The sequence below is a fragment of the Falco punctatus genome, assembly GCF_963210335.1.
Source record: "Falco punctatus genome assembly, chromosome: 7".
Taxonomy (NCBI): Eukaryota; Metazoa; Chordata; class Aves; order Falconiformes; family Falconidae; genus Falco; species Falco punctatus.
Window position 1 is genome coordinate 28,984,322 of NC_137587.1, and position 27,655 is coordinate 29,011,976.

A 27,655-nucleotide genomic window follows, 5' to 3' on the forward strand; every position below is an offset into this window, starting at 1 on the left:
GCATGCAATAAATGTTCAAAATGAATGTACCTATAATGGCAGCAGGAAACCTAGTAGAAATGAGAAAAAAAAAATCAAAACCTTCCCAAGTAGATAATTACATTCATTTAATTCCACACTGCAATGTGTACGACAGAAAGGTTAATGATCTCTTTCTATAAAACAACTGTATTTTTTATTTTGAGGATAGCGATTGTGTACTTATTATGTTTGGCTTGTAAAGTGCCATAGCTGTACAAAAATACTTCATAGAAGAGGTAAAATCTGCTGAAGAAATAACTAGGTCACAATCCTTAGGAATTTAAATGAGGTTTAAGGAAGTATATTTCAAACTGATAACTGGCACAAAGCAGCATACATGTGTACACATGATATGCAAATACTAGAAAGCTTCATGGAATACATACATTTTCAGGTTGCTTTCTAAAGAAAAATTAATACATGAGATGGGAAATTACTTACTATGGACTCAAAATGTGATGCTACATAAGCAGAAAGCTGAAATTAAATATGTGAGCTATATCATGAACCACAACCAAATCTGCTTAGCTGGTTACTGGAGAGGAGAAAAGATACTGTATTTGGCTGAAACCACAGGGGGAATATAGGAGGCTGAACTGAATCATCTGAAATTAAGTCAGCTAGGACACCAGTGTAACATCCTGAAAAAACCTGCCAGGGCATCTCCCCAGTAAGCATCAGTGATCAGGAAAGATAACACATCTAAATAACACTGCCCCCTTCAGCACAGTCCACTTAAAAAGCAATAAAGAAACAGAAGAAAAAAGAAAGAAAAAGAAAAAAAAAACAGGAAAGGGTGAAATGCACTTTATAGTTTTGTCCTATTTAATTTAAAAATAAAAGCTGGTGTGTAAATCCTTAGAGGGTTGCCAGTGCAATGCAGAAAGCAGGACAAAAAATGTGTGGTGTATTTGTACAAATTACAAATTGGTACAAAGCGTTCAAAATAACCAAGGGTGCAGCTGAAGTCAGGTGTGTCCTTTCGTACAGTAGTTTCCCTTAGTAAGTGTCTCTCTTGGTCCTGGCCAGATTAGAATGATAGAAATGTTTCAGGGATGCTAAATGTGCAGGCTTCTCCTTCCAAGGCCAGGAAGCCAGGAGAAGGGTGGTATTTGCAGGGCAGAGCCCCTTGCACAGATCACGAAAGATTTCATCAACCAGCTGAGAGAAAAAACTAATCCAGAGATTTTTATCCAGACCCTGCATGGAGTGAACCTGATAGGCACAGTAAATGCTGGTGAAAAGGAGACGTTCAAACTCTGTTAGGGGCAAGGGGGTGTCAGTCAGTGAATAATATCTCAGATGCTGCTCAATCTCTGTCGGTGTTTTGGGCACTTCATCCTCTAAAATCTGCATGAATCGCCGTGTCGGGCGCAGGGAGGCCAGCTCTTCATCCTGCAGCTGGATTGTCCCGTCAGTCTGAATATCCAGCCCTCTCCAGAGCATCTGGAAGAGAAGAGGAGCATGTGCACGGGAAGCCCAGCACAAACGCTCCGCCAGTTTTAACAGAGCTGTAAGGCCATCTGCAATGCTGCCAAATCACTGGCCAGACTGGGAGGCGGCTGCTCCCTGACTCGCTGCCCATGGCCCGCCTAGTCCCACTCCATGCCTTCTGCCAGCCCCACACCCCTTCCCCTTTAGTGACCGGCCCCACATATCGGTTTCCCCGTGGGACCCATCCAGCTCTCGCCTCCCACCCTGCCTCTCCCGCCACAGTCCTGCCTGCAGCATCTCCCCAGCATGGTGGCCTTGGGTGGGGGGCTTGGCCACTGGGTGCCGGAGTCACCTAGCCCAGCGGGGATGGTTCCTTGCCCCACCCCAGAGGCGTGAGGTGCCATGGAGGGGGTCAGAGCCCCCTTCAGCTGCACCCCACAATGGGAGGGAGCACAAATGCAGTTAGGGCATTGCCGAGGCATTCTCCAGGAACTCCCAAAATCCAGCAGGGATGAGAACTAGCAGAACATGTGAGTTTTCACGTGCAGGCAGGTGGGAGTGTGGACACTAACAGTGTCTTGGCCCAAGGGCCCCCCAACACCTAGGAGACCTCTAACATGACGTCAGCATCTTCTGGGCTGTGACGGGGTGTGTTGGTGCCGGCATCATTCCTGCTGTGAGGATGTTCATCTGGAAGACATCAGGTAGAATTTGGTAGCACAAGACCATGACACTTGCTTTGGTTGTCATTAATGTCTTCAATATTTCTGAGCTGCCACTCATAGCTTGCCAAACATGACAGGTGCTGACCATGGGATTTTGATGAGCAAAACAAGCTTTTTAAGAGAAGCAGAAGAGGTTTTAAGGGTGTCAAGCATAAGTTTTGGATATGAAGGCCCTTTGTCCTGCCAACAGAGCTAAAGCCTACAGCAGCAAAGACACTGGCTTTGACAGGCAGCGAGGAAGCCCCTCACGCTGAGTATGGGTGAGTTTTGAACAGATGGGTTTTGGTTGCTTGCAGGCTTTGCTGGAGAAGGTGACACTGCCTAATGGAGGCAGCGTGCTGGGAGGCTCCTCAGCCTGCTGGTGGACACATAACCTGATGCTTAGTGTGGTTTTATACTTCTTTCCTGAGCACCTGCCACTGGCAGAGAGAGAATGTGAGGGTAAAAGAAACCTGGTCGGATCTATCCTGGCTCATGTCCAGCTAACCCCTTACTGGGTCATCCAACATTATTAAAACTGGGAAAAATGGATACGAGGCCAGAGGAATGGAAGTTAATTAATGTGAGTCACATTACTACTAAGAATTCTTCATTTTTCATTCACTAATGCTTCTAGTGCTTTAACTTGCTGCGTTTATTTTGCCTTTATTATTATTTTTACTTTGTGGGAAAGGAGACACAAGTAGCCTCAGTCCAGGACTGTAAGCGGGAGGCTGCACCCCCTCCCTTCCCTGTGTTGATCAGGGCAGTCATGTAGCCAAGACCCTCTTCTACCTTTTACAGACTGATCCTTCAGTTCAAGAAACATGAAATGGAAAAAGCTCATATAAAACAGTAAGCTCCCAGATCTTCTTTTTTATTATTATTTTAAATTTTTATATGGATAAAGACTTTTTCATATAAAAAAGGGGGACAATTTATGTTGAGCACTCCAGAGCTAAGGTCAGTAGGTGCTTATAAAAAGTAGAAATATTATTTAATACTGTATGTGTGTGATGACTACTACCAAATCCAGCTTCCAGCTTTCCATTCTTGATTGAAGCTTTTCAGGGAGATGCACAAGCTGCCTGAAGAAATTCACTGCCACCCCCCAGGCTTCAGGGGTTTGTTCCTCTGCACAGCTGCAGGCTCCCTGATCCAAGCCAGCTGTGGCTTTGGAATGTGAGCAGGGATGTAGCTGCTCTTTCCTACTGCTCCATGGATGTGCCAGGAGGCTTTTAGATCATGTAAAAAATACGTGTCATTTGACAATTTGTTTGCTGGTCTTCTCTCTGTTAACTGATAGCTAGGTGCACAGATCTCTGATGAGAGATGTCTGGTTGGTTGCAAAGTCAGTGAATTTAGTGAACAGCCACCTGTTACGGTTTAACACCAGCCAGCAACTAAGTATCACGCAGCCATTCGCTCCCTCCCTGTCCCCAGTGGGATGGGGAGGAGAATTGTAAAGAAGGCCAAACCCGTGGGTTAAGGTAAGAAAAATTTAATAACTGAAATAAAATAAAGTACAATAATAATAATAATGATGATGATGATGATGATGTAATGAAAATGGAGACAGGAAAAAGAGAGAGAGAAATAAAAACCCCTAGAAAAACAAGTGATGCACAATAGAATTGCTCACCCCACACTGACAGATGCCAGCCAGTCCCCAAGCAGTGATCAGCGCCTCCCAGCTCCCCCCCCCCCCCCCCCCCCCCCCCAGTTTATACACTGAGCATGATGTTCTATGGTATGGAACACCCTTTTGGCTAGTTTGGGTCAGTTGTCCTGGCTCTGCTCCCTCCCAGCTTCTTGTGCACCTCCTCACTGGCAGAGCATGGGAAACTGAAAAGTGCTTGACTTGGGGTGAGCACTACTTAGCAACAACTAAAACATCAGTGTTATCAACATTGTTCTCATACTAAATCCAAAACACAGCAGTACCAGCTACTAGGAAGAAAATTAACTCTATCCCAGCTGAACCCAGGACAGCACCAAACTGCTGTTATTAGTAACTGTCTCATAAATATGTGCAGTATTAGATTTTTTTGAGTAAAACAAAAATTAAACAAAGTATAACAATTAATGTATTGAAATAATAATATAAATATCCTCTGGAGGTGGGAAAATGGTCCCTTACTTACTTTATCATTTAACAGAGGGTTTTTCCCCAAAAAAACCCATCTAAAAAACCCATAAACATTATTGCAGGAGCAGAACTTTTCAGCAGACACCTCAGAAAACCCTCCCCCTGCCACCAAAAACAATAGCAGGTCTTCATCATGCAAGTAGCTACGAGTAGCTCCCCCAGTGAACACCCCCAGCTGGGACTCCAGCTCTCTCCCATCTCGGCACAGCCAGCTGAAGTGTTTGACCACCCTTGAAGAAGCAGGCAAAGCATCGCACTACTGGCATCACACGAAGAGTTTGCCAAGCCAAGAAGCCACCTGGCTAGCAGGTGCCCTTCCTACCTGTCAGCCTCGGGGATCCAGCAAACACGCACAGGATCAGCCAGGTGTTGAGCTGCACCTGGGCCATAGCACCCTGCCCTGCAGCAGCTGCCACCCCGCCGTGGGCAGTGCCGTCTGTGGAGCGAGAGCGGTTTGCTGTGGCGCCTTCCCTCGCTGCTTCTGGTCCCAGCAGCCTCTGTTGGAACGAATCCATCTTTCCGTGTTTATGGTTGCAGTCCTGGGAAGGGCTTGCAGTTCAGCTTGCTGACCCCAAAGGATATTTTCCATCATATTTTGGAAACTTGGAAGACTTTGTTGTGAAGTTTTTGGCACATTTGTTTAAGCTTCTTTTCCAGAGGCTCATTTCCCATTGCAATGTATTATAGGAAGCTATTAGTTGCAAAAAAATTTTGCTACACGATTGCCTCTGAAGAAGAGAGGACCTCCTGGTCCCTCCCACCATTGCACAGTGCCTCTGTCACATCTCCGTGACACTTCTGCTCAGCTCCTTGGCTTCATTTTCAGTTTTCCTTTTTCCTGAGTTTGAAAATCTGCAAGCAATCCTGAAACATCACAGACAAGGCCGGCAGTCTGTGCAGATCCATGGAAGGGCAGCCAAAACACACAAGCAGGCAGAAGAAGTGTCACTTATTAGTTCTGTATTAAATCTCTCAAAGGGGTAACTCAGCATACTAACCTAGCAAACAGCAGTTATCAGAGTCAGCCAGACTTTAGCACTTCGTTGTCCTCTCCTGTGACAAGACTCTGGGTTATGATGAGCACAGTCTGCTTTAGATATGAATTACACAGACAAAACTTGGTCAGGTTACCTTTGCAGCAGATCTGTGTTCTCAACACATCTTTGCACTTTTGTTAGTGCCCAAACCCCAGTCAAGCTGTTCTGTATTTCCACACTGTATGGCACAAGTAGTCCTGGGTTCTGCAACACGTTCTGGGATGCCAGGGTTATATAAGTAGGTAATAATATGTACAAATAATACCCTCTCCCCCAGGTTAAAGGGGGAAAGAAGTCTGCCTAGAGAAGAGGCAGCTGAGCTGAAAAGCGTACCTTTCTCAGCAACTTACAGGCTGTCTGTAGTGGCTGCTGTCATCAGATAGTTTACTGAGGTTAGGGATGGTGTTCCACTTCATAAGGTGTCAGTGTGTGAAGTAGCACATCTTCTGAAACTTCCAGGACCTGTAGCTGTACCTGGCAATACATGGGCTCACAGCAGCTATGAAGAAAAGCAGCATGCAGTGGAAGAGTCCCAGATTTGACAGGGGAGGACGGGCCCTCAATATCCAGAGCTGTTCTTACCCTCAGTTTGCATCGAAATAAGACCTGTGTTTCTGTCATAGCCTTGGCTATCTTCAAGTCACTTCTTCCAGTTATTATTTTCTGCGGCTTATGCTTTAGTTGCATCCCTCTCTTCTGGGACGAGGTATCTGTTATTAAACTGTGAATCACATGCTACTCGAAGCAGATGCTGATGCCCCATCTGTGCAGGGAGATTCATGTGCCTTCTGTTTTGTGCCAGAGTTCCTTACGATCCACAGCGTATGCATGACTTTGTCTTCATTACTATGCAAAAAAAGTCCTGTGTCTCATGCACCATGAAACATCCTCCCTTAAGCATGCAGCACGTGACATAAGGAGTCCAGGATTTTGGCCAACACCTGTGAAGGCCATACATGATTTTATCAACAGGAAAATCTCCCAAGAACAGCTTGCAGCTGTTGGGTAGGTCTCTTCTCCCAGATAACAAGCAACAGGACAAAAGGAACCCGCCTCAGGTTATGCCAGGGGAGATTTAGATCAAATATTAGGAAACATTTCTTCACTGAAAGGGTGGTCAAACATTGGAACAGGCTGCCCAGGGAGGTGGTGGAATTGCCATCCCTGGAAGTGTTTAAAAAATGCATAGATGTGGCACTTAGGGACAGGGTTTAGCGGTGTTAGTGGTTGGACTTGATGATCTTAAAGGTCGATTCTATGACTCTGTGAAGTGTCTAGAGGAAGCTACCCATGCTGGTGGGAGGGAGAAGAGAGGAGGCTCAGGGGCTGTGCTTAGGTGACAGATAACAGTGGCAGGTGAGGGTCAGGCATCGGTAGTAGATACTGCCTTGAGCTTGGGGGGTTTTGTAGAATTGCCTTACAACCCTGCACAGAAAGGCAGCTGCAGAGTGATAAACAAATGCCTTAGTTGTTTGTAAAGCCACAGTAGTTATACAGTGCACAGAAACAAGCCTGAGTTTCAGGCAGCTGCACATAGTCCCCACGTGTACAATTGCAAAGTTGGCAGTGCACCTGTTCCTCCTGAGGGATTTTGTCCTTGCCAGGTATTCACAGCTGAGTATGCACAGCCCTGTCCCTCTGCATTCCCTCTGGTCAGGCCATCTGTTGCAGGAGTGGTTTCAAAACATCACATCAAGCCAGGTTTCTTCAGGGGCACCTTGACTGGTTTCATCCTTTCCACCATGACTGCTTGAAGAAGGAAGATGGGGAAGGGGAACAAGATACGAGCCATCAAAAGCTGCAGGACCTGGTTGGATGCTGGTTGAGGCACAAGGTGTGCTTAATAGAGCACCCAAACAATCTCCTTGGGAGGGAGGTTTCTTTGAAGTGGGACTGCAGGGAGATAGGCAGTGTCTTCAGGAAAGGCAAATTCTATAGAAGTGGAGAAATGTCTTGCTTCAAACATCTCGCCCACAGCATGGGGACACCGCAGTCCCTAGCCTGGGTCTGTCTGGCAGGTACTCAGGGGAGCAAGATGAGGAGAAGAAGGTGGTTGAGGAAACAGGGGAAGGAAGAAGGACATACAAGGCTCCCAGGGAAGGTGAGGTTTGAGTCACTGGAGGGGAAGAAGGAAGAAAACCTTGTGGGAAGTAGGAGTGAAGCACTGACCATAATAACCAGATGGGACCTCCACTGTTATACTGGTATTTTCCAGGTATGGTGCTGCTGGTCCTTACACAAATGCTTTCCTTGTCTTTTTTTTTTTTTTTTTCCCTCCAGTTTGTGAGTGGCATCCACTGCTTGAAGGAGTAATGGGCTGTGTAACAGTGACAGGGAGGGCCCCATCCCGCTGCACCTGCTGCACAAAAGGGCACACACCCCCACACTCCCCAGACCTCACACGACTTGGAGATGATGTCACGGGATGCAGTGTGATGGGTGATACGGGGTGTACTGTGACCCAGCCTGTCCCCCAGTAGTCCCATAAGCTCTGTTCTGCGGGAGTGCAAGGCCCAGCTGAAATCCCCGTCTGGATTTTGGTTGGAGATAATTAAAAGGGTCTACACAGGCTGTGCGGACATGATGCAGGTGGGTACCCTCTCCTCTCAGGGAGGAGAGTTGGCTTGCCTGGCTGTAGGGAGAAATGCCTGTTCTGGAAAACACCAGCAAAACCTACTCAACTGGGGAAGCTCAACATGGTGACTGTGAGTCATCACCTAAAATTCTCCTTGTCTCCACAGTACTAGAAAATCTCTCTTCTGAATAGTGTGTCTGTAAGTCAGCTACATCTGACTTGCATCTCATCCAACATCCTCCTACAGTTGGGAAATCCAGCCCAGGCAAATGAGCCAGTATGGACTGGGCAGGGACCGAGGATCTGGAAGACAGCTTTGTGCTTGACCAAGCTGACTACTGCCTTGCCCAGCACGAAGCAAGTGCCCAGCAGCCACAAGGATCCCAGAGCGCACAGGCTCTATAGGCAGGAACAGCCCCTGGAGCTCAGGAGCCGTGGAGGCGGCAGCGTGCCAACATTGGCAGCGTGCCAACTTTGTGAGGCTATGTAACCGCTTGTGCCCGGGCATAATGCATTTGGGGGAGTAAATGGCGCTCTTCATATCCTCCCAGGCTTCCCTAATGAGAAGAGATTTAGGTCCATTAGCAACTATTCTACACAATAGAATCATAGAATTGTTTAGGTTGCAAAAGACCTTTAAGACCATCAAGTGCAATCACTAACCCAGGACTGCCAAGTCCACCACTAAACCATGTTCCAAAGTACCATAATTTCAAGGTTTTTGAACACTTCCAGGGATGGTGATTCCACCACCTCCCTGGGCAGCCTGTTCCAAGGTTTGACCACCCTTTCAGTGAAAAAATGTTCCCTACTATCCAATCTCAACCTCCCGCGGCACAACTTGAGGCTGTTTTTTCTTGTCCTGTATTAAAGACTTGCTGGAGCCAATGCCTGTCCCCACCAGGCTGGCTACTTTTCCAGTACACACATTCTTTAGCAAACCTTGCATGTTGTTTAACTTGACAGGCCATTGTGTCTAACATTTCTTGATGTCACGTCAATCAAATCCTCCCTCTGCACAAACGTTATGTTCAAATGGCAGTTTTCCCTCTGTTCCTGCTACCGTCAGTCTTCTGACTTACCATACTGGGAAATACATGTTTTTTAACGATACATAGACCAGGAGACTTGGCACAATGACTCAAGCAACCTGGGGTGGGGGAGGGATAACACAGCCGGGGGAGGGGGGGCAGTAGGAAGGGGAACGTGCTTTACAAAGAATTTTCACAGTAACAGAAGTTGTGCCAAGAACTTTTCTGTCTTGTGCAATAGGCACTGGCATGCAGAAAGAGCCACTGCAACAGAAAACAGAACCAGCTGTGAAACATGTTGTAAGAAGGACCAAAGGCACATTTCCTATTGAATCAGCTCAACTAATGGCAGATCTGAAGTGCAGCTAAGCATTGTAAAAAAACACAAACTTCTGCTATTTGTGTTCCCTTCTTTTTCCTCTTTCCCATAAAAAGTTTTAACTTTTCAGATGAGTGGCAAATGCTATTAATTTTATCTAAAGAACACTGTTCTGAGTCACATCCCAGACACCAAAGGCCATAGCAGCCTGAAACAAACAAACAAAAAAATTAAGCCCATGCTTACAAGGCTGGGGTAGAAACAAACAAACATGAAAACTGATTCTTACCATACAGTTCAGCTCTTTATTTTTGAAAACAGATCACATTCTAGTCACAAGTACTTGTCCCTTTTTTTCTTGATTGAATTCACTATTGTCCTATCCCTTCCTCCATCCCATACTCTAACTACCCCCAAACCCTTTTTCTAATTAGTGCTTTTACCATTTAAAAGCTTAAGTAGTGATTCAGGGAAACTCTACAAACACCTTGTGAATTATTTTATGAAATTCCTTATACAATAGTTTTCAGATCTTAATGAGGTCAGCTTTCTGATGCAGAACTGCGTTATGCATTTTTTGGACTACTAACAAGGGACATTATTAATTGATGACTGCTGTAATGTAATCCCATTCACACAGGTCGCGGGTGGACCAAAACTACAGTATTTTTCTAGCTTTTTTGGAGCAAGCCGAGATTTTTCCACAACAGCAAAGATAGTGGTAATGCTATTATCTCATACAGCTCAAAGTAACTGGAATACTGAGAAAAAGGCATAGACTCTTGTCTGTGGGACAAGGGGAGGTATTTTTGACTGCAGGAAAAATGACAATCTGAAGATGCCCAAGAAACTAATGACTGCTTGATTGTGAAGAAAAAGTCAGCATGAAGCAATGGCACGTGAGAGGTTACCTGCAACTCCTTCTGCCAAGAGAACAGGCACTGACCTAATTCCCAAGGAATCAATGCAGTGATTGCCACAATTGTTTTGGTCTGGATGCAGGTACCTCTTGTGTTGTCCTAGTAACGACTGTATTAGAACCACCTACAAAAGCCTTGCCTGTTTGCTGTATTATTACGGTCTTCCAAATGCCCATCTTGGAGCTAAGATATTGCTGTCCCACTGCTTAAGCCACACAGCTGCCTCAGTACGGTCTCCTAGTGATGATTTACATCTGCAGGACAGCCATAGGAAGCAGTGTATATAAGGCATCTCAGCCAAAGGGAATGCCTGGATTCCATTTGGTTTGCAAACCAAAACTTCAAATCCAGTGCCTTACAACTCAAAGCCGCAGAAAAACATCTACCAGTTAGATTATCAGGATTATAAATTAGTATCCCTCACTCTACGCTTTTCATCTAGTTGTAAAACAACATTACTCAAGTGATCACAACAGGCAAGATTTTCTTAACGATTTTTATTATTATAAATACTATGTTAGAACAGAAAGGATGGTGCAGTGCATCTCCTTTCCTTCTGCTGCTATTTCGCATCTTCTTTCTTGGTTCCTGCTTCTATTTTCAGGTGTTCTGGAGCTGCCCGATAGGCAGGAAATGCCTCCCAAGGACTATTCAGATCAAACTTGCGAAACTCCTGAGACAGCTCCACAGGCTCTGCCACTACCCGTTTCACTTCATCATCATACCGCACCTAGAACAGCACCAAGGACACAGACCAGTCATTTTCAATACAGCCCCCACAGCTTCTCTGCTATTAGCTGTACACAGTGACAACCCAGACTGCCACCTGGTACAGGCAATCCTACTTCTTATGCCACGGATAGGCCACAGCCCTCTGCCACAGCTTCAGTTCTCCTCATTATTAAAGAAGAGCCTACCAGATGCCACCAAGAGCTCTAGACACCCCAGGAAAACCCTCCTCTTTGCTACTATGTACTTCAGGTGTCCTGACTAACCACCCTGAATTAGAAGTGCCAGCCTACAGTCCATGTGAAGTCCACATGGAATTACGCATTTAGTTCATCATATGACAAAGGAATTTCTCCCGAGTCACTGAAATAAGGTGTCCTGTCCACCTGGCAGAGCTGGGGCCTACTCTTATGAATTGTCTTTATATGGCAGTTTGTTTGGTTTTAGTTGTGCTTCTTAGCTTAAACACTCAAAACTCAGGACAAAAAGACAACCAGGGTGAAATGCAGGTGAGTACCAGACACTTCTGAATGGCTTGCTTTATCCTCACCATGCCAGTCCAGGTCTCCAAACCACAGCTCAGGAGATGCTGCCTGGTACTCACTTGCAGGATTTGCTGTTATTTCCATTTTTCTTAAAACACTCGGTTGTTTGCAGAACCTCACTGTTTTCTCCTGAGACTCAATTCAATCTTAGAACTGCACCAAATATGACTGCTTCTGCAAGGTGGTCATTTGAAACTCAACAGATACCAAACACATTCATTTCACTTGTGGTTTGACATACAGAGGTAAATATTTGATAAATGGCAAAAGTCAGTTCAACTAGAATTTTATAATCTAGGCCTACAAAAACTCAACACGGTGGAGTTCCAGCTGTATTAAGGTCAGTTCAGTCCTTTATTCCTCTGGGAATCTCCACTTCTGCAGTGGAAAGTTTACACTTCCGGAGGACATGCTACAAGCACCTTCTCTGCCCGACAGATATCTTTGGTACACAGCACGTGAAATTTGTTCAATGTCTCTGGCCTTAGGCTGCCTTGCTATGGATGGTATTTGTGATGACCTCAAATTTCTATGCAGGAGATCTATATAACTCCTCTGGAACACAGACAAGCGAAACACCCTTAGTGCCTTTCAAAGAATTGTAAAGCAGTCACATCTCTGTACCAAGACTCAGATAGGAGTATTGGAGAGATATGATAACTAAACATGAGTGTATCTCCTACCTCCACATAACCAGACAGTGGAAAGTCCTTCCGGAAAGGATGGCCCTCAAACCCATAGTCTGTGAGGATTCGTCTTAGATCAGGGTGGTTGGCAAAGAAAACACCATACATGTCCCAGACCTAAATGAAAGGGAGCCAAGAGAGTTGGATTAGAAAAAAAAACAACCAACCAACCCTTCCATATTATTCCACAAATATGTCCATAAAATTTCAGTTACATGCCTGGCCTTGTGCAGTGCCAGTGAAACTGATGCAGGAACTCATTCAAAAGCAAATGAAACACCCTTTTATCTACTACTGTGAAAAGGCAGCCAAGGAAACACCTCTCCTTCTTCCTCAGGGCCCTGGGTATCAGTTTAACCAGGAAATAACAGCCCCTCCCCACAGAGACTGCTCCCAAATACACTAGCACTCACCTCTCTTTCATACCAGTTTGCTGCCTTGTGCACAGACACTGCTGAGTCAACAGGTGTCAGCTCATCAGTGTATGTCTTCACACGGATACGACTGTTGAACCGCAGAGACAGGAGATTGTACACAATCTGAAGCAGAATAAAAGGCAGCATTGGTCATGTATGGCATTTATGGATCTCTTTGCAGTACAGCACTGGCTAAGCAAAGGCACACAAAGACTATTTCAAAGACTACTTTGAATGCTCTTTATTAGCAGAATCACATTCAGCACTTCAGAGCTGGGCACTAAAAGACACTATGACAACTGAGGTTCCAGTAGCTTATCACTTTGGTCCTTCAAAGCGTAACAAAAATGATGCCAGATTTAGAAAACTTGACTGATGAAGAAGAGCTGAAGTAAAGAAAGATACTGAATTTAAAAAAGAGAATACTGAAAGGATGGAGACACTTGACAATAGCCTTTCAATAGTATGTCACAAAGAAAATGGCTATCAATTACTCTCAGCATGTGGTGGGAGAAAGCTAAGAAGAAATACACTTAATTTTCAGCAAAGAAGTTGGATACCAGGGAAAATTTCTAACTCTTCTGGTGGTGAGGTACTCATAAAAAGGCTGCTTATGAGGATTACTAGAACCTCTCGAGGCAGGAATACTTACCACAAGCAGACTGACAAAAAAAACCCCCAAACATTTGTAAGAAATTGTGTAGCCTTGTTTAATACTGCCTTTGTGAAGATGGCTGAAAAAGGTGAATTCATTAAGGTCTATATTTCCATTATCCCTATGAATCTAGTACCTTGATTTTTCACAGAAAAGTCAAAGCCATTATTAGCAAAGCAAGGAGCTATATTTGAAAACAACAGACATTTGATCAGCTAATATAGATAAGGCAAAACTGCCACCTCATGCTTTCTGGCAGGTGTTGGTAAGGGATTTAATACCAAAAGATAAACCAAAACTGAAAATAAATCAGCTATTATTCATTATCCTTGTCACCTGCTGGGAACTAAAAATCTACCAATTCACTTCTCTTGCCCAAAAGACAGTCGGCCCAGATTGGACAAGGGAAAGGAAATGAAGACATACATCTCTTCATCCGTACGGCTCCCTAAACCATAGTCAGCCTCCAACAGCGTGCAAGCCCTAGGTATTTTCTGCCACTGTCTTTTACAGATCTTCCTAAGTCAAACTAAATAACACCTTTGCAACAATTCTGTGAACAAAGCTTTCTAATAGCAGGTGAGAAAATATGCTAAGCCTGTAGTTTCCCCAAAGACATCTTTTCATTTTCTATTTGCAGCTGCAATTTTCCTGCAGCTATGAAAAGCTATACGGTGAGATATTTAAAATCATCTGTGGGAATCAAATCTCCAATACTCACTGAAAGTGGAAGTTCAGCACCCAAAATCTTCTGAGAGCTTTCTGAAAATCTGCCTCATCTCCTATTTGGTCTTGACTGTCAGGGAATGTTTTTAAAACAATGAAATAGTTTTTTGTTTTATTTTTTTAGACGAGGAAAATTGTTAAGACAACTGATGGGACTTAAAAAGAAAAACATGATCAGTTGTGTCAACAGAGGCTGACAGGGCTAAGCAGAAAAAGGAAGAGCACCGATTCACATCTGGCCAGAAAGGAGTTTCTAGACACTCTGGCAAAACCAAAAAAAAAAAAACAAAAAAAGAAAGAGACTTTCAGCAGAGCACAAAAGGAAAGACAGGGTAAGAATCCATGCAGTATCAGTTCTGCTACTGCTTCCAAGATCAATAGTTTAAATAAAACCCAGCATTTCAGAGTGAGTTTTCTTTTCACTGTCAGAAAACAAAAAAACGTGGTCAGAGCTGCAACAGCACCTATAACCATCAGCACTTCTGAAACTCTCCAAGTCCTGCACCTATAAGCAGTTCTTACCTCAAAGCGGTATTGCCGAGATGGGACATCAACAGCAGTCAAGTCAGCCAAGGATTTGAATTGGGCATTAGTGTGATCTCGAAGGAAGGTCAGAACTGGAATGATCCCATCTGGATGGATCAAAAGTTCCAGCTCATTGAAACAGGTCACCTAATGGAAATAGCGGAAAGAGCATGAGTACAAACACCAACGGGAATGGAAGTTATGCTGAATCCAGCAGAACACCCAGACAAAGATAGTATATGGTACAGCAGACACATAATGACATCAGATAAAGGGGCTTAATAATAGCAGTAATTTTCATGTAATTCTGACAATCTTTCTTCCCCAGAACTTCTGAAAACAGCTAACAAACAGTAGTATGTTCACTGGGTCCTGTCCCTCCCACAAGAACAATTTCTTGTACAGCACCTACCTGTACTTGCTGGATGTACTTGGGCAGAATCTCAGCCACGTACTCCCCAAAAGCACATAGTTGCTTCTGTTCTACCTCATTTTTTGGTCTGACAGTAGCTAAAGAGAAAAATAGAGTTTCCAAGATTATGGCAGAGAGTACAGAAAGCTACAGAAAGAATAGTAAGTCCCATCCCTACCTTAGAAAATCCCTTTAACCAGTCTAGCTGTCTCTCAGTAGCTCCGGCAGAAGCCGGGCAGGTTCACGTAACCTGCAAAGTTTATTTATGGTAAATCTGAAGCTACACACAACATGTATGTACAGTGGAGTACATAGGACACTGTAATAGAGATTAGACTATATCAACAGACACGTGTTGTGGTACACAGAACGTGGAACTAGAGACTTAGATAAGGAAAGAAGTGTGCATTAGTGCTAGACAGAATTTTCTTTTGTCCAACAAAATGACGACACGCAAGTAAGATGAAAAAGAGAGAGCCAGGGATGGCAGAATAATCTGAACCTCGGTACTGCTCATGACGTTCAGCCTGGGTCTAGAAAGGATTTTTTTTCCTAGACAAAATAATCCGGGTTTTGTTTAACGTGCCAGCATCTACGCAACCCCCTCCTACTGAAAACACCCTAGGATCTCCCATTGCCTTTCTGGTTTGGGGGGGTTATTTCTGTTACGATTACAAACACCTCCAGGCTCAGGGCAGTGAGGGGCTACGAAGCTGCCGCCCAGGCACAACCTCTCGCAGCATACGCCGCCGGGCCCGCCCGAAGGACGCAGACGGGAACCCAGAGCAAGCACCGGCACCAGCAGCGCCGTTTTCTGTGCCACGCTCCGGTTCAGGCGTGACAGGCCCCAGCCGTTCCCGCGGGCGGCTGCGGCCCCCGGAACCGCCCCGGCGCAGCCCGCTGCCCTGAGGACCGGTGCTGACAGGGCCGCCCGCTCGGCCCCCGCCGCCCGCGAACCCCCCGCCCCGCTCACTTACGGCGAGTCTCCGCGGCGGAGCTCCCCGTCAGCCGGGCCTGCGCCGTCGCCGGGCCCACGCCAGCTGCGGGAGAAACGGACACGTCTCACCGGCCGCCCCCGCCAACTGCCCGGCCCGGCCCGGCCCGCCCGCGGCCACGAGCCGGCCGAGCCCCGCAGCCCCCGCGGGACGGGCGGCGGCCCTCACCTCGCAGCGCCGCCCGCGCCAGCCGCCGCGCCGCCGCCGCCAGCATCCCCGCCCTGACACCGGGCAAGGGCACGCACCGGAACCGGAAAACGCCGCCGCCGCCGCGCTTCCTCCGGGGGGCGGAAGCGCGCGAGGAGCTGCCCGGGGCCGCTTCCGGGACGGTGGCTGGAAGCGGCGGTGCCTGGCGGCGCGGGGCGGGGGGCGCGGAGCAGCCGCTGGCTGGGGCAGCCCGGGGCGACGGCATGAAGGGAGGCGCCGCAGGTGGGTGCCGCGGGGCCGTGCCGGGCGCCCGGCGGGAGGGCAGCGGCTCTGGGGGTGCCGGCGTGGAGGGGGGGCCCTGGCGGAGCCCCGGGCTGGAGCAGCGCCGTGGGGAGGGGGCAGCTCCCCGGCCGTTTTCCCGGCGTTAGCGTGGCCCAGACGGGGTCTTCCCCGAGAACGGGATTTCCGTCCGGCCCGGCCCGCAGCGGGGGGCTGCCGTCCCTTGTTTCTGCGCGTTCCCTGCTGCCGGGCGCTGGCACGGCGCCCGCGACCCTGCCAGGGGCAAGGAAGGCAGCGGGTGTGCCGGGGTGGGTACGCTGTCACCTACAGCATGGCATGCGGCAGGGCATTGCTTTCGTAACGCCAAATGCGCGTTAAGTGCAAGATTCTGCTTTACAAGATGCTTTACTGTTCCTGCACCTCTTTTTCTTGATGGTGGAGATGCCACAGATGCAAAGGGCAACTCTGTGTTTATGAAGAAGGATATGAGATTTACGGTAGTCTTTAGCTGCTCTTTCGTGACGCGGCACTGCTCCTCTGGAAATTGTGCAAGGTGGTGGGGGGCAGCTGGTTCTGCCGGACCAAGAGGGTGGAGTAGTTCATACATCCATGTCCTGGTGCTTTGGCATTTTGGGCTGCAGCTTCTGAGCACCATGACTGTAAGAATCAACAGGATCAAGACTGTAAGGATTCATGACACCATGTTGGGTGGGAGTGTTGATCTGCTGGAGGGCAGGAAGGCTCTGCAGAGCGATCTGGACAGGCTGGACAGACGGGCCAAGGCCAGTTGTATGAGGTTCAGCAAGGCTCAGTGCCGGGTCCTGCACGTGGGTCACACCAGCCCCACACAGCACTACGGGCTGGGGGCAGAGCGGCTGAAAAGATGTCTGGTGGAAAAGGACCTGGGGGTGCTGGTTGGTGGCCAGCTGAACATGAGCCAGCAGTGTGCCCAGGTGGCCAAGAAGGCCAACAGCATCCTGGCTTGTATCAGACACAGTGTGGCCAGCAGGACAAGGGCAGTGATTGTCCCCCCTGTACTCAGCACTGGTGGGGTTGCACCTTGAATACTGTGTTCAGTTTTGGGTCCCTCACTTCAAGAGGGACGTAGAGGTGCTGGAGCGTGTCCAGAGAAGGGCAATGAGGCTGGTGAAGGGTCTGGAGAACAAGTCTTGTGAGGAGCAGCTGAGGGAACTGGGGCTGTTTAATCCGGAGGAGACTCAGGGCGGAGGGGAGGGGGGGATGACACGACACACCTTATCGCTCTCTACAGCTCCCTGAAAGGAGGCTGTAGGCAGGTGGGGGTAGGTCTCATCTCCCAGGTAACAAGTGACAGGACAAAAGGAAATGGCCTCAAGTTTCATTAGGGGAGGTTTACATTGGATATTAGGAAAGATTTCTTCACAGAAAGGGTGGTGAAGCATTGGAACAGGCTGCCCAGGGAGGTGGTGGAATTGTCATCCCTGGAGGTGTTGAAAAAGCAAGTAGATGCAGTGCTTAGGGACAGGCTTTAGTGATGGACTTGACAGTCCTGGGTTAATGGTTGGACTTGATGATCTCAAAGGTCTTTTCCAACCTAAATAGTTCTATGATTGTAGGAGCTTTAACTGAAGTGGGAGCCAGTTTGCAGGATAGGCTTGTACTTGGTAGAGCTGGAAAAATAGTACTGATGTGTTCTATGCTGATTGCAGTTCCTCAGTCTGTTACAGACTAACGTGTAGGTAATTTTCAGACAGACCAGAACTATTTTAAAATCACAGTAAGGGTATAATTAAGGCAGGCCATCATCAGGGATGGGATGGACTTGTCCAGATGACTAGGGATGTAGATGCTACTTCCCATGACCAGAACTTGAGCAAAGAACTCAGGAGGCCTCCTGTATCAATCACAGCTATTGTAAGCAAATGCACGTTTAACAAAATAAAGCATGGAAGAATAACTGTGAGCCTCCTGGATTAACGCTGTGCTGGAAATCATGTTCAGTATTAACTGAAGAAATCTGTGATACCAGTTACCATGGTTGATAGTTGATGTGTAAAAATAAGTTTAAAGTGAATGCAAGCAGACATCTACGAGCTCCTAATGCTGTCAAGAGCCATGTGAAAAAGAGCTCTTTTCTACAGCAGTCTTTTTCTGGTTCAGAAGGGGTTTTAACCCACAACTTGCTTGGAGCTCTGCAAATAGTCTCTGGTTCCTCCTGAAGAGCTGTTATCTTTTAAATTGAATTCTCCTTGACACTTGGGAGACAGTGCTTAACAACACCTAACAGGTTATTTTGCTTGCTGAAGGTGTTTGGTGCATTAACAAGCTGAGTATAACCATCAGTTATCTCATTTGGTTATCTTGAAGGACTGGTGCTTATATCTGGCAGACATCTTACACAATTGTTCGGTAAAAACAAGTTCACCTCACTTGATACCACTGCACAGATTCACCATGTTGGGTTTTGGATGGTAATTAACTCCTCCTGATGATATGAACTGCTTTCTGTGCTCTTTGTTAGTATGATACTGTAATCTTTTTTCCACTTAGCCCAGCTATGGTGCTGCCACATTTTTTTGGCTTTGCAAGTTTACTAGGGCAATTGCTAGACTTTCCACTTGAATAACTTGCTGCTTTTCTTTGTGTCGGTGAAATGAGTGGTGAAAAGACGCACATATCTCCCAGTTCTGCGATGTGATGCTCACTGTACTGGAAGTTCAGTATACATTATAATTTTAATTATGCCAGCTTCTCATTTGTTGTTTGAAATTCTGAAGCTCAAGCATAAGTTTCTGGCTGTGCTATTTATATTTGGTCTAAAATACGCTGACCTCTTACCAATATGTTTGATTCTTCTCTGTACACTGAAGTACTGCATAATCTTGTTAGTGGAGAGAGAAAGTCATATAATTATTGTGATTTTACAGATTGCTGGAGATCTGATCTGTGCAGCACCATGGACTCATCAGAAGAGACTGGAGGCTCCTCTGCAGAAGAAAACTACTTTGTGAATTACACCTTTACCGACCGCTCCCACTCAGGCCGTGTGGCCCAGGGTATTATGAAATTATGCTTGGAGGATGAGCTCTTTGCTGATGTTACAATATCAGTGGAAGGCAAAGAATTCCAGCTGCACCGTTTGGTCCTCTCAGCTCAGAGTTGCTTTTTTCGTTCTATGTTTACTTCCAACCTAAAAGAGGCCCACAACCGGGTGATTGAGCTGCAAGATGTTAGTGAGAGTGTCTTTCAACTTCTTGTGGACTATATTTACCACGGGACTGTAAAGCTGAGGGCAGAGGAGTTGCAGGAAACCTATGAAGTGGCAGACATGTACCAGCTGACTGCTCTTTTTGAAGAGTGCTCCCGTTTTCTGGCCCGTACGGTGCAGGTTAGGAACTGTCTGCAGGTCATGTGGTTGGCAGATCAACACAGTGACATGGAGCTCTACACAGCTGCCAAACACTGTGCAAAGTCACATTTGTCTCAACTGCAAGACACAGAGGAGTTCCTACACCTGCCTCTCCGCCTACTGACAGACATCCTTACAGGTAAGGAGTTCTTGAGACTAGCCAGGATGTGGATATAGAAAGAGACTTTCAGAGAGCCTATCAGGGATTGAACAAAACATATGGAAAGATCCAAGCTTTCATAATCACTGTCTATTCAGAGGCTTAGCTAACCTAAGTGAAGCAAAACATCCTGGATAACTTAATCAGAAAAAACCCTATTGTTACTGAATGTGTAAAGCATCTAAGCTATACAAAAGAGACATAGAGGATGCTGGTAATTCCCAGCAGTTCCTAAGTCAACAGGTCAGAAGTATTACAGGTTTTCTAAATATAATTTACTAACTTTCAAGGATTTGTTGTATTTTTGTTTGCATTAAAAGTAAAACGAAGAAGCCTTTACCAGAAATGAAGATCTTGTGAAAGTCTTTTTTTTTTTTTTTCCTTTAGTTCATAATCATTTAACATAGTAATGCAAGAACTCAACATTTTTAAGAAGGCTTGAGCATAAGACATATTTTCAGACTGTTAGTGTTATTAACAGTTGTATATAATTGTTAGGATTATTTAGGTTAGGCACTCAGCTGACTGAAATAGAAGTATTACATCTTCAGTAATACAGTAACTACCCTTCTTGTAAAGGTAATGGCCTTCCACAGTAATGGATGCAATGACTCAGTGTTGTGAAGGATGTGTCAACACATCAACAACTTACTCCAACTGCCACCTATCCTTAAAGAGTCTCTGCTGCCCTAATAAGTACAGCCAATACTTAAAAAGTTCTCCATGATGCTGCAGTCACAACTCCATTTTTGTGTGTTTATGTATCATTGCTAGAGGAAGCAAGAACATAGAAGAAGCTCATACACTCAAATGTTCTGGACTTCAGACCAGAGATTGCCCCTTTCTTGCTTTAATTAAATAATCTTGTAAATGAGTAAATAACTACATCTTGCGTGTCACATGTTTTATGTGCTGTTACAATAAACCTACCATGACAGGTTTATTTGGAATACTGGCAAATCTGTCCGTAAGACTTAAATAGCCTTTAAAGTTGATGCTATGCATATGAGAGTCTTTACAGACATTACATTGTATTATGTCTGTTGCATCTAAAGCAATTCAGTCACAAACGTGTTGGGAATATGTACTGATAGCAAAATAAAACCATGATAATTACCTAGCTAAAGTTTTTAAACCAAATTGTGAGTTCATTTAAAAAAAAAATCCTAAAATCATGAAATATGGAGGTTAATTGCCTTAACTTCCTAGGGATTCCATGCACTGACCATATGGCCTTTAGTGTTTGTGGTCTTAAATCAAAATAATTGCTCAATAAAATTCTTTTTCCATGCATCATCTATTTCCACATATAGAATCACACTACTCAATATTTATGCCAAAACTTAGCTCATAAAATGGGTTAAAATCTGAAATGTGCTCCTGCTTCTGGTAGGGAAAATATTTTTCTTTTACAATTCCTGCACCCTTGTTTAGTTAATGCAGAATTAAATAGAGGAATCTATTAGTGGCAAGGATTAAAATTAATTTCATAGAAATATTATTTTATTAAGCTTATATTTTGTTGCACTCTAGGATCCATTTCAGAATCAAAGTTTTTTCATTTGACCACTACATGTGATGGACAGCTGTGGAAATCCCTTTTACTAATAAACATAATTGAAATACCTGCTTTTGGTCCACACTTTTTCTCCTCCCTTCCAGTATAGAGAAAAAGTGTGAGAATTTGTCTGATGCCTTCAGCATCATTGAATTCAGGGTCTGTCAAGAAAGCAGATTACAAAATGGGACAATCTTCATAGGGAAGCCTCTCAATGAATACAGGCATAATTGCTGGCTTTCAAACTGGAATTAAATACTTAAAATCTTCTAGGTAATGTACCGATGACAATGCTGGAATAGTTTGTGTCATAAGCAAAACTTCCAGTTGTGTCTGGAAACAAACTGAAATCTGATCCAGCCTGTTGAGTGATTCCTACTGTCACACTGCTAAGGAAAGCTATAGTAGCTTGTTGGGGATTTCCAAACGTTAAGAGGATAGCAACAACACCAGATGCTCAGTCTTGAGGGTCAGCTGTCTGACAGCACTCAGAGAAGGAAAATTTCTGCAGACAGCTTTTGCTAGATAGGTTTCTAGGACCAGAGAGAGAAAGGCAGTTGCTGAGATTGTCAAATAAGATAATATTTTTGTGTAAATGCTTAAATATTGTCATTGTCACTATGAATATAAGTTCTCTTTCCTGCCCTCTTCCTCTCAGACACCGGTTCCTTTGTTGAAGCTTATCTAAAGTGCTTAAGACCTAGTAGCCCTGCCTTCTGACTTTTATCCAAATTAATTTCATGTAGATGTCTGGCTGGCAGTGCTGTTCAGGTCTGCCAAAATCTATAAAACCCTGTGTCTTCCCCCCCCCCCGCACCTCTAGAAAGTATGGTTTGTGGTGGGAGTGGGGGTGGGAGTCACAGGAAAAGGATGTTCCTGAGTACACGCACGTTTGTCTAGAAATCATAAATGCCTTTCTGTCCCCACACCGCAGATGGCGTTCCATGTTCTCAGAATCCAACAGTTGCTATAGAAACCTGGATCAACTTCAATAAGGAGGAGCGAGCAGGCTTTTCAGAGACGCTGCGATCAAGTCTGAAGGTATAAAAAGACCTTCTGTTCTGGGGTTGGTGTAGCGCTTGCTGGTTTTGCACTTCCCAAGGTAGGGTGTTCTGTTCACAGGTGTGACTTGAAAGTTGCAAAACACAAATGCCATTGAAATTCCTGGTGCTTGCATGAGGAATACTTTCATTGTCATAAATAGCAACCCCACTGACAGCTTTTTTAGTTTAATCGGAGGCTGCTTTTCAGTAGTGACTGGAACAATGCCACAAAGTAACTTATTTCACTAGATGCTCAGTTACCAAAGAGACCATTCAGAAATCTGAGTTTGGCATTTCCCTTATAATAACTCTACGCTATCAATGATGTAACCAGCCCTTACCTAAACCGCAGACACTTGGGTTCCAGTGTTTTTGTTGCTGTTTTGCCATGTCAGATATGACTGGTATCTTGAAAAGACTTTGAGGCTCTGAATCCTCAACACTGTAGGGTGGCAGGACTTGGGAAGCAGATCACACACCTGCCCACAGGTGGGTCCCAAGACAAAAAATTCGGTCTTAGGCATCACTGATGTTTGTGTAAACAGATCCAATTCTGCTGACACGCTTCTCCTTTCTCAGGTGATTGGAGAAAATGTTCACATCTACCTGATTGGAAAGGAATCATCACGTACACATTCACTTGCTGTCTCTCTGCATTGTGCTGATGATGACTCTATAAGCGTGAGTGGCCAGAACAGCCTGTGTCATCAGATCACTGCAGCCTGCAAGCACGGTAGTGACCTATACGTCGTTGGTGGCTCCATTCCACGACGCATGTGGAAATGCAACAATGCGACTATAGACTGGGAATGGTGTGCCCCTCTGCCCCGTGACCGGCTCCAACACACCCTTGTCTCTGTGCCAAGCAAGGATGCAATATATTCACTGGGGGGTAAAACTCTGCAGGACACTCTCTCTAATGCAGTCATATATTACAGAGTACGAGACAATGTCTGGACAGAGACTAGCCAGTTGGAAGTGGCAGTCTCTGGAGCTGCAGGTGTAAACCTTAATGGTGTCATTTATCTGCTGGGTGGGGAGGAAAATGACTTGGACTTCTTCACCAAGCCCTCTCGGCTCATTCAGTGCTATGATACCAACACGGAGAAATGCCACGTGAAGCCATACGTATTGCCCTTTGCAGGGCGCATGCATGCTGCTGTACACAAGGATGTGGTGTTCATTGTAGCCGAGGGGGATTCGCTGCTGTGCTATAACCCCCTCCTGGATAGCTTCACCCGGCTATGCCTGCCAGATGCCTGGAGCTCAGTACCATCCCTCTGGAAAATTGCCAGCTGCAATGGCAGCATCTACGTCTTCCGTGACCGCTATAAAAAGGGTGATGCAAATACTTTTAAACTTAACCCAGCCACCTCCGTTGTAACGGTCACAAGTGGCATCAAAGTGCTGCTCACTAACCTGCAGTTTGTCCTAGCCTAAGCAGGAAGAACAGGCCCAAATGATAGAAAGGGCAGCGATGATGTTCTGCTGTGCAGCTCGGAGGCACCTACCACCCTCAGCACCAGTCCCAATTACTATAAGTTCACAACATCCAGTAAGGACTCCACCCTCTATACCTGTGCAGAAGAAGTACAGGCATTCTGGCTGTGGGCCTGTTCTTTTACATAGCACTATTAAAAGTTGAATTGCTGCATCTTAGATTTCAGATTGACTAAATGCTATATTACTTTGATCCCTTGATAAGCTGCTTGTGTTCAAGGCCCAAAGAGCAGCATATGGCTTTTTTAGCCTGAAACCAACCCACCAGTAACAAATCACGTGGCATATAGACAATATCCTCCTTGGCCCAGACTACTAGTTTTAACTGCCTGGGAGACTGTGTTGCTGCCATGTCAGTCACAGAGTTAGATGTGCACTGTGTCCTCCAGGGATGTCCCTATTTAAACATTCCCGTGCCCCCGTTTCAGAAGGAGGGACTGGCAGAAATATTTACAGCAGAAAGATTCCACAGCTGAGCCCAAGACCTTTAGTAGGTTGTATTATTCAGCACTTCTAGAGGAGTGGTAACAAACTGGGAGCTTGCTTAGCGCTGTCATCACCTAGCATAAAGAAGGAGATAGTTTGTAAGAACATTGCCTTCCTTTACTGTACAGGGAATCCCCACCTGTAATCATAACATAGTGTTGGTGAAAGACGGAATCAAGACCACTTCCTCCTACCCCTCTCTGTTGGCACTGTAACCCTTTGGGTAAGAACCTGAATAAAGTCTCTGCTGAGACAAAGTTTTCTTTTCTTTTGCCTCAAATATTATAGAGCTTCCTGTGGACTGCAGTTCAGCTCAGCACTGATACTGCGTGTGGGAGAGAAGAACTACGGGGCTTCAAGAGAACTAAGATATTAGTCATAAGGAAAGAAAGCTTTCATGAAACAGCCCAACCTCCCCTTTACTGTGATTTATGTAAAAACTTTTTTGTTGATGGTCAAGAAATAAAACGCGTAAGCCTTCATTAGATCATTAAAACATAAGGTTTTTTTAAAGCAGCCAAGACAGAGATATTGATAGTTCTTACTGGCACTATGCAGTTGTCCCAGTGATTGTGTTCCTGTGAAATGTCTCCAGGACCTGGACTTGCTTGTGCCGAATGAGGATGTGGGGACGGATCTTGGCAATAGCCTCTATTGCTTCCCGAGGGCTCCAGTGATGCAGCTGAAAAGGCAGAAACCCTGCAATCCATTATTCCATCCCTGCACCAGTCAATGGAGCCTTCCTGAAGGCTACAGGTGACATGGGAGTTGTTAGAAAGTTTGCTGCTTCACCCCTTCTGTTGACTTTATGTTCCCCTCAGAGGGGCCTGAATGTCAATGCAAGTTCATGAAATGAGCCCCTCAGTTAAAGAGGGGTGGTTGCTGCCTGGAACCTCCGTTTTCTGTCTCTTTCTTGCTTCCATCATGTTGTGAATAGTTCCCTGTCCTGTTCCCACCAGTCCAGAGCAACAGTGCAACCTGCTGCTTTTATTTTTTTTTTTTTAACTTTTCTAGTACTCTCATTGCTCTTCAGCACTTAGTGGGAAAATTTTCCAGGGAACACTTAATAACACCAACAGAACAATTCATGGGTGGGATTTTGTTCTTAGTTCTGGTTTACCCAGTTGGGTCTGGAGGAGAACTCAGAAAACCAAAGTCCCTTCTCTTGATCCTGAATTATATTTACTGAAAGGCTTAGAAAGGCTTATCATTTTAGTTAACCAGGGTGAAAATCTGAACAACAAAAATAGATGTTTATCTGCTCAGTGAACTCGTCCTCATGAGTGACTTGTTATTCCAATCTCAATCTGTTCCTCCATAGAATTAAGAATGGCAGAATCTTCCAAAACCTGTTAAGAACTTACTATATTAATGGCCCAGAAAACTGAGCAGCTTCCTGGCCTGACTGATATGCCCGAACCAGCAACAGATACCATGAGACCACATGTTTCAAAGCTTTGTTGCAACAACAGTTCTCTTTCCCTAAGATCAGAACATCTTTGTCAGTGCCTGTGCTAGTAACACAGCTGGCAGAGGCAGGACGTATAGATGAATGATGGCAGCTATACTGCGGCTTCACCACTGTCTCATTGCCAGGAAGCGTTACCTTGACAGAATCGTAAGCGCAGATGAACCAAGTGTGCAAAGATAAACTAGATCATCAAAGAAAGCTTAGACCTCAGTTCAGCGAACATTGTTTCACTTGTTCGTTTACTCTGCATTTGCCACATTCTACAAAACAGCAATGTAAGTTTTGGGCCTATCTATCTACCTCTCTTAACATGGACCTCCAGCCCAAACTCCATAAAATCATGGAATATTAATGCACCTGTACGTGCTTTAGGCTTTCTAAGCAAAAGCAAACTGTAAAGTTTGGCTGTATTCGCTCAGACTGTATGAAAATAAACCCCATTTAGCACAGAATCCTTCTTACTTGAATTAAATATGCTGCCACCATGGTGGCACTGCGGGAGCGTCCTGCCTTGCAGTGCACATAGACACTGTTACCACAGGCTCGGTGTTTCAGTATGAATTCAACACCTTTGTGGAGGTTTTCCAAGGTGGGGACTCCAGTCAGATCCACAGTGCTGAGACGCAGCTGCTCCACTCCCATTGTCTTCCATTCCTGAAATGGACATAATGGATTTAATCTGTTAACTTTTGGGGTGCGTTTTTTATTTTGCAGAAAGAAAACCCAGAACCTGTTGAGACAGCTGGGAAATTCAGTGGGGTCATAAGCAGGCTCTGAAAGTCAGCCCTTTAAATCAGATGTGTGAGAACTGTAGTGCCGGCTCTCAGGAAGGAGAGGTTAAAGGGAACTGAGAAGATGTGGTTCAGCGAAAGGGACGGAGCTGGGATCCGGTCCCAGAACAAAAGGCATTGCTGTGCTCGCACAGGGATGGACGTGGGTTTAGCCCCCCTTCCCTCCCCTCAGCTGTGACACTTCACTTGTAAAACTCTCACGTTTTACCTCTCTCTCGCCGAGTTTTACAAGCCGGCCTCGGCACGAAGCGGCCCCGTCCCTGCTGCCAGAGGCCCCGGTGGGTGCCAGGCTCCCGGCTGGAGGCGGCCGGGGCCTCACCCGCGCCGGGACGGGCGGAACGTCGGGAGACCCTTCCCGGGACACACGGGCAAGCGCCCCGGCCTCACCTGGGCGGAGCAGCAGAGGAAGCGGGTCTCGTACTCCTCGTTGAGGGTGACCACGGCGCGCACGTTCTCCTCCGCCACCAGCTACGGGCACAGGCACCGTCAGGCACCGTCAGGCACCGCCGGCCCAGCCCGGCCCACCCCGCCGCGCCCGCCTTACCCTGCGGCTGCGTCCCCGCAGCGGCAGCGCCCCCAGCAGCACGGCGCCGTCGATGCGGTGGAACCAGGGCCGGCGGGACCCGGGCAGCCGCGCCCGCACCGCCGTGTACAGTAGCGTCGGGTAGAAGAGCAGCCGCGCCGCCCCGGCGCCCAGCGCCTCCACCAGCCCCAGCCCCATCGCGGGCCGCGCCGCGCCGGGCGGCCGAGGGGCGCGGGGGGACCGCGGACGACCGCACCGAGCGTGAGGAGACGGGGGAGCCTGCGGCGGGCTCGCGCGGGAGAAGGGGGGTGGCGGGCGGGCGCTCGGCTGCCGGAGCGGGGCGGTGTCGGGCGGGGCACGGCAGGGCCGCCCGGCCGGGGAGGGCGGGCGCTCTCGCGGCGCCGGCCCCTCCACCTCGGGCCCGCCGTAG

General features: G+C 46.4%; 4 protein-coding genes across 5 annotated transcripts; 1 reads left to right on the forward strand and 3 right to left on the reverse strand.

Moving 5' to 3' along the window:
• Window positions 1–92: 92 nt before the first annotated feature.
• Window positions 93–10,552, reverse strand: FAM180B (family with sequence similarity 180 member B). Its single transcript, XM_080396842.1, has 3 exons — window positions 4,631–10,552; window positions 2,066–2,145; window positions 93–1,467 (listed from the first exon to the last, which is right to left on the reverse strand). Exons 1-3 carry the CDS (start codon window positions 4,821–4,823, stop codon window positions 1,021–1,023), a joined length of 720 nt encoding a protein of 239 aa, XP_080252968.1. The 5' UTR covers window positions 4,824–10,552; the 3' UTR covers window positions 93–1,020.
• A 120-nt stretch (window positions 10,553–10,672) lies between these two features.
• NDUFS3 (NADH:ubiquinone oxidoreductase core subunit S3) lies at window positions 10,673–16,180 on the reverse strand. Its single transcript, XM_080396839.1, has 7 exons — window positions 16,048–16,180; window positions 15,862–15,924; window positions 14,885–14,982; window positions 14,470–14,619; window positions 12,564–12,689; window positions 12,148–12,267; window positions 10,673–10,920 (listed from the first exon to the last, which is right to left on the reverse strand). Exons 1-7 carry the CDS (start codon window positions 16,091–16,093, stop codon window positions 10,753–10,755), a joined length of 771 nt encoding a protein of 256 aa, XP_080252965.1. The 5' UTR covers window positions 16,094–16,180; the 3' UTR covers window positions 10,673–10,752.
• KBTBD4 (kelch repeat and BTB domain containing 4) lies at window positions 16,180–24,953 on the forward strand. Its single transcript, XM_080396797.1, has 4 exons — window positions 16,180–16,308; window positions 19,212–19,832; window positions 22,346–22,452; window positions 23,034–24,953. Exons 1-4 carry the CDS (start codon window positions 16,290–16,292, stop codon window positions 23,892–23,894), a joined length of 1,608 nt encoding a protein of 535 aa, XP_080252923.1. The 5' UTR covers window positions 16,180–16,289; the 3' UTR covers window positions 23,895–24,953.
• PTPMT1 (protein tyrosine phosphatase mitochondrial 1) lies at window positions 24,923–27,575 on the reverse strand. 2 transcript variants are annotated; one of them, XM_080396843.1, is made up of 4 exons: window positions 27,247–27,575; window positions 27,090–27,170; window positions 26,374–26,565; window positions 24,923–25,122 (listed from the first exon to the last, which is right to left on the reverse strand). In XM_080396843.1, the coding sequence occupies exons 1-4, from the start codon at window positions 27,421–27,423 to the stop codon at window positions 24,991–24,993; spliced, it is 582 nt and encodes a 193-aa protein (XP_080252969.1). In that variant the 5' UTR covers window positions 27,424–27,575; the 3' UTR covers window positions 24,923–24,990. The 2 variants fall into 2 exon arrangements, with proteins under 2 accessions (XP_080252969.1, XP_080252970.1); XM_080396844.1 differs by having other exon boundaries at window positions 24,923–25,139.
• Between the last annotated feature and the right edge of the window lie 80 nt (window positions 27,576–27,655).

Excerpts from the sequence above, each read along its gene's own strand:
- NDUFS3 (XM_080396839.1), bottom strand. The coding sequence starts at position 16,093 with ATGCTGGCGGCGGCGGCGCGGCGGCTGGCGCGGGCGGCGCTGCGAG. Across the intron at positions 14,983-15,861 it reads CTCCGCCGCGGAGACTCGCC|CTACTGTCAGACCAAAAAAT; the intron begins GTAAGTGAGCGG and ends TTTTCTCTTTAG. Across the intron at positions 10,921-12,147 it reads CACTGTCTGGTTATGTGGAG|GTGCGGTATGATGATGAAGT; the intron begins GTAGGAGATACA and ends GTGCTGTTCTAG.
- FAM180B (XM_080396842.1), bottom strand. The coding sequence starts at position 4,823 with ATGGATTCGTTCCAACAGAGGCTGCTGGGACCAGAAGCAGCGAGGGAA. Across the intron at positions 2,146-4,630 it reads TGGATCCCCGAGGCTGACAG|ATGAACATCCTCACAGCAGG; the intron begins GTAGGAAGGGCA and ends GATGTCTTCCAG. Across the intron at positions 1,468-2,065 it reads ATGCTGACGTCATGTTAGAG|ATGCTCTGGAGAGGGCTGGA; the intron begins GTCTCCTAGGTG and ends CTTCTCTTCCAG.
- KBTBD4 (XM_080396797.1), top strand. Across the intron at positions 19,833-22,345 it reads ACTGACAGACATCCTTACAG|ATGGCGTTCCATGTTCTCAG; the intron begins GTAAGGAGTTCT and ends CCCACACCGCAG. Across the intron at positions 22,453-23,033 it reads CGCTGCGATCAAGTCTGAAG|GTGATTGGAGAAAATGTTCA; the intron begins GTATAAAAAGAC and ends CTCCTTTCTCAG.
- PTPMT1 (XM_080396843.1), bottom strand. The coding sequence starts at position 27,423 with ATGGGGCTGGGGCTGGTGGAGGCGCTGGGCGCCGGGGCGGCGCGGCTG. Across the intron at positions 27,171-27,246 it reads TGCGGGGACGCAGCCGCAGG|CTGGTGGCGGAGGAGAACGT; the intron begins GTAAGGCGGGCG and ends CTGTGCCCGTAG. Across the intron at positions 25,123-26,373 it reads TGGCAGCATATTTAATTCAA|CTGCATCACTGGAGCCCTCG; the intron begins GTAAGAAGGATT and ends CTGCCTTTTCAG.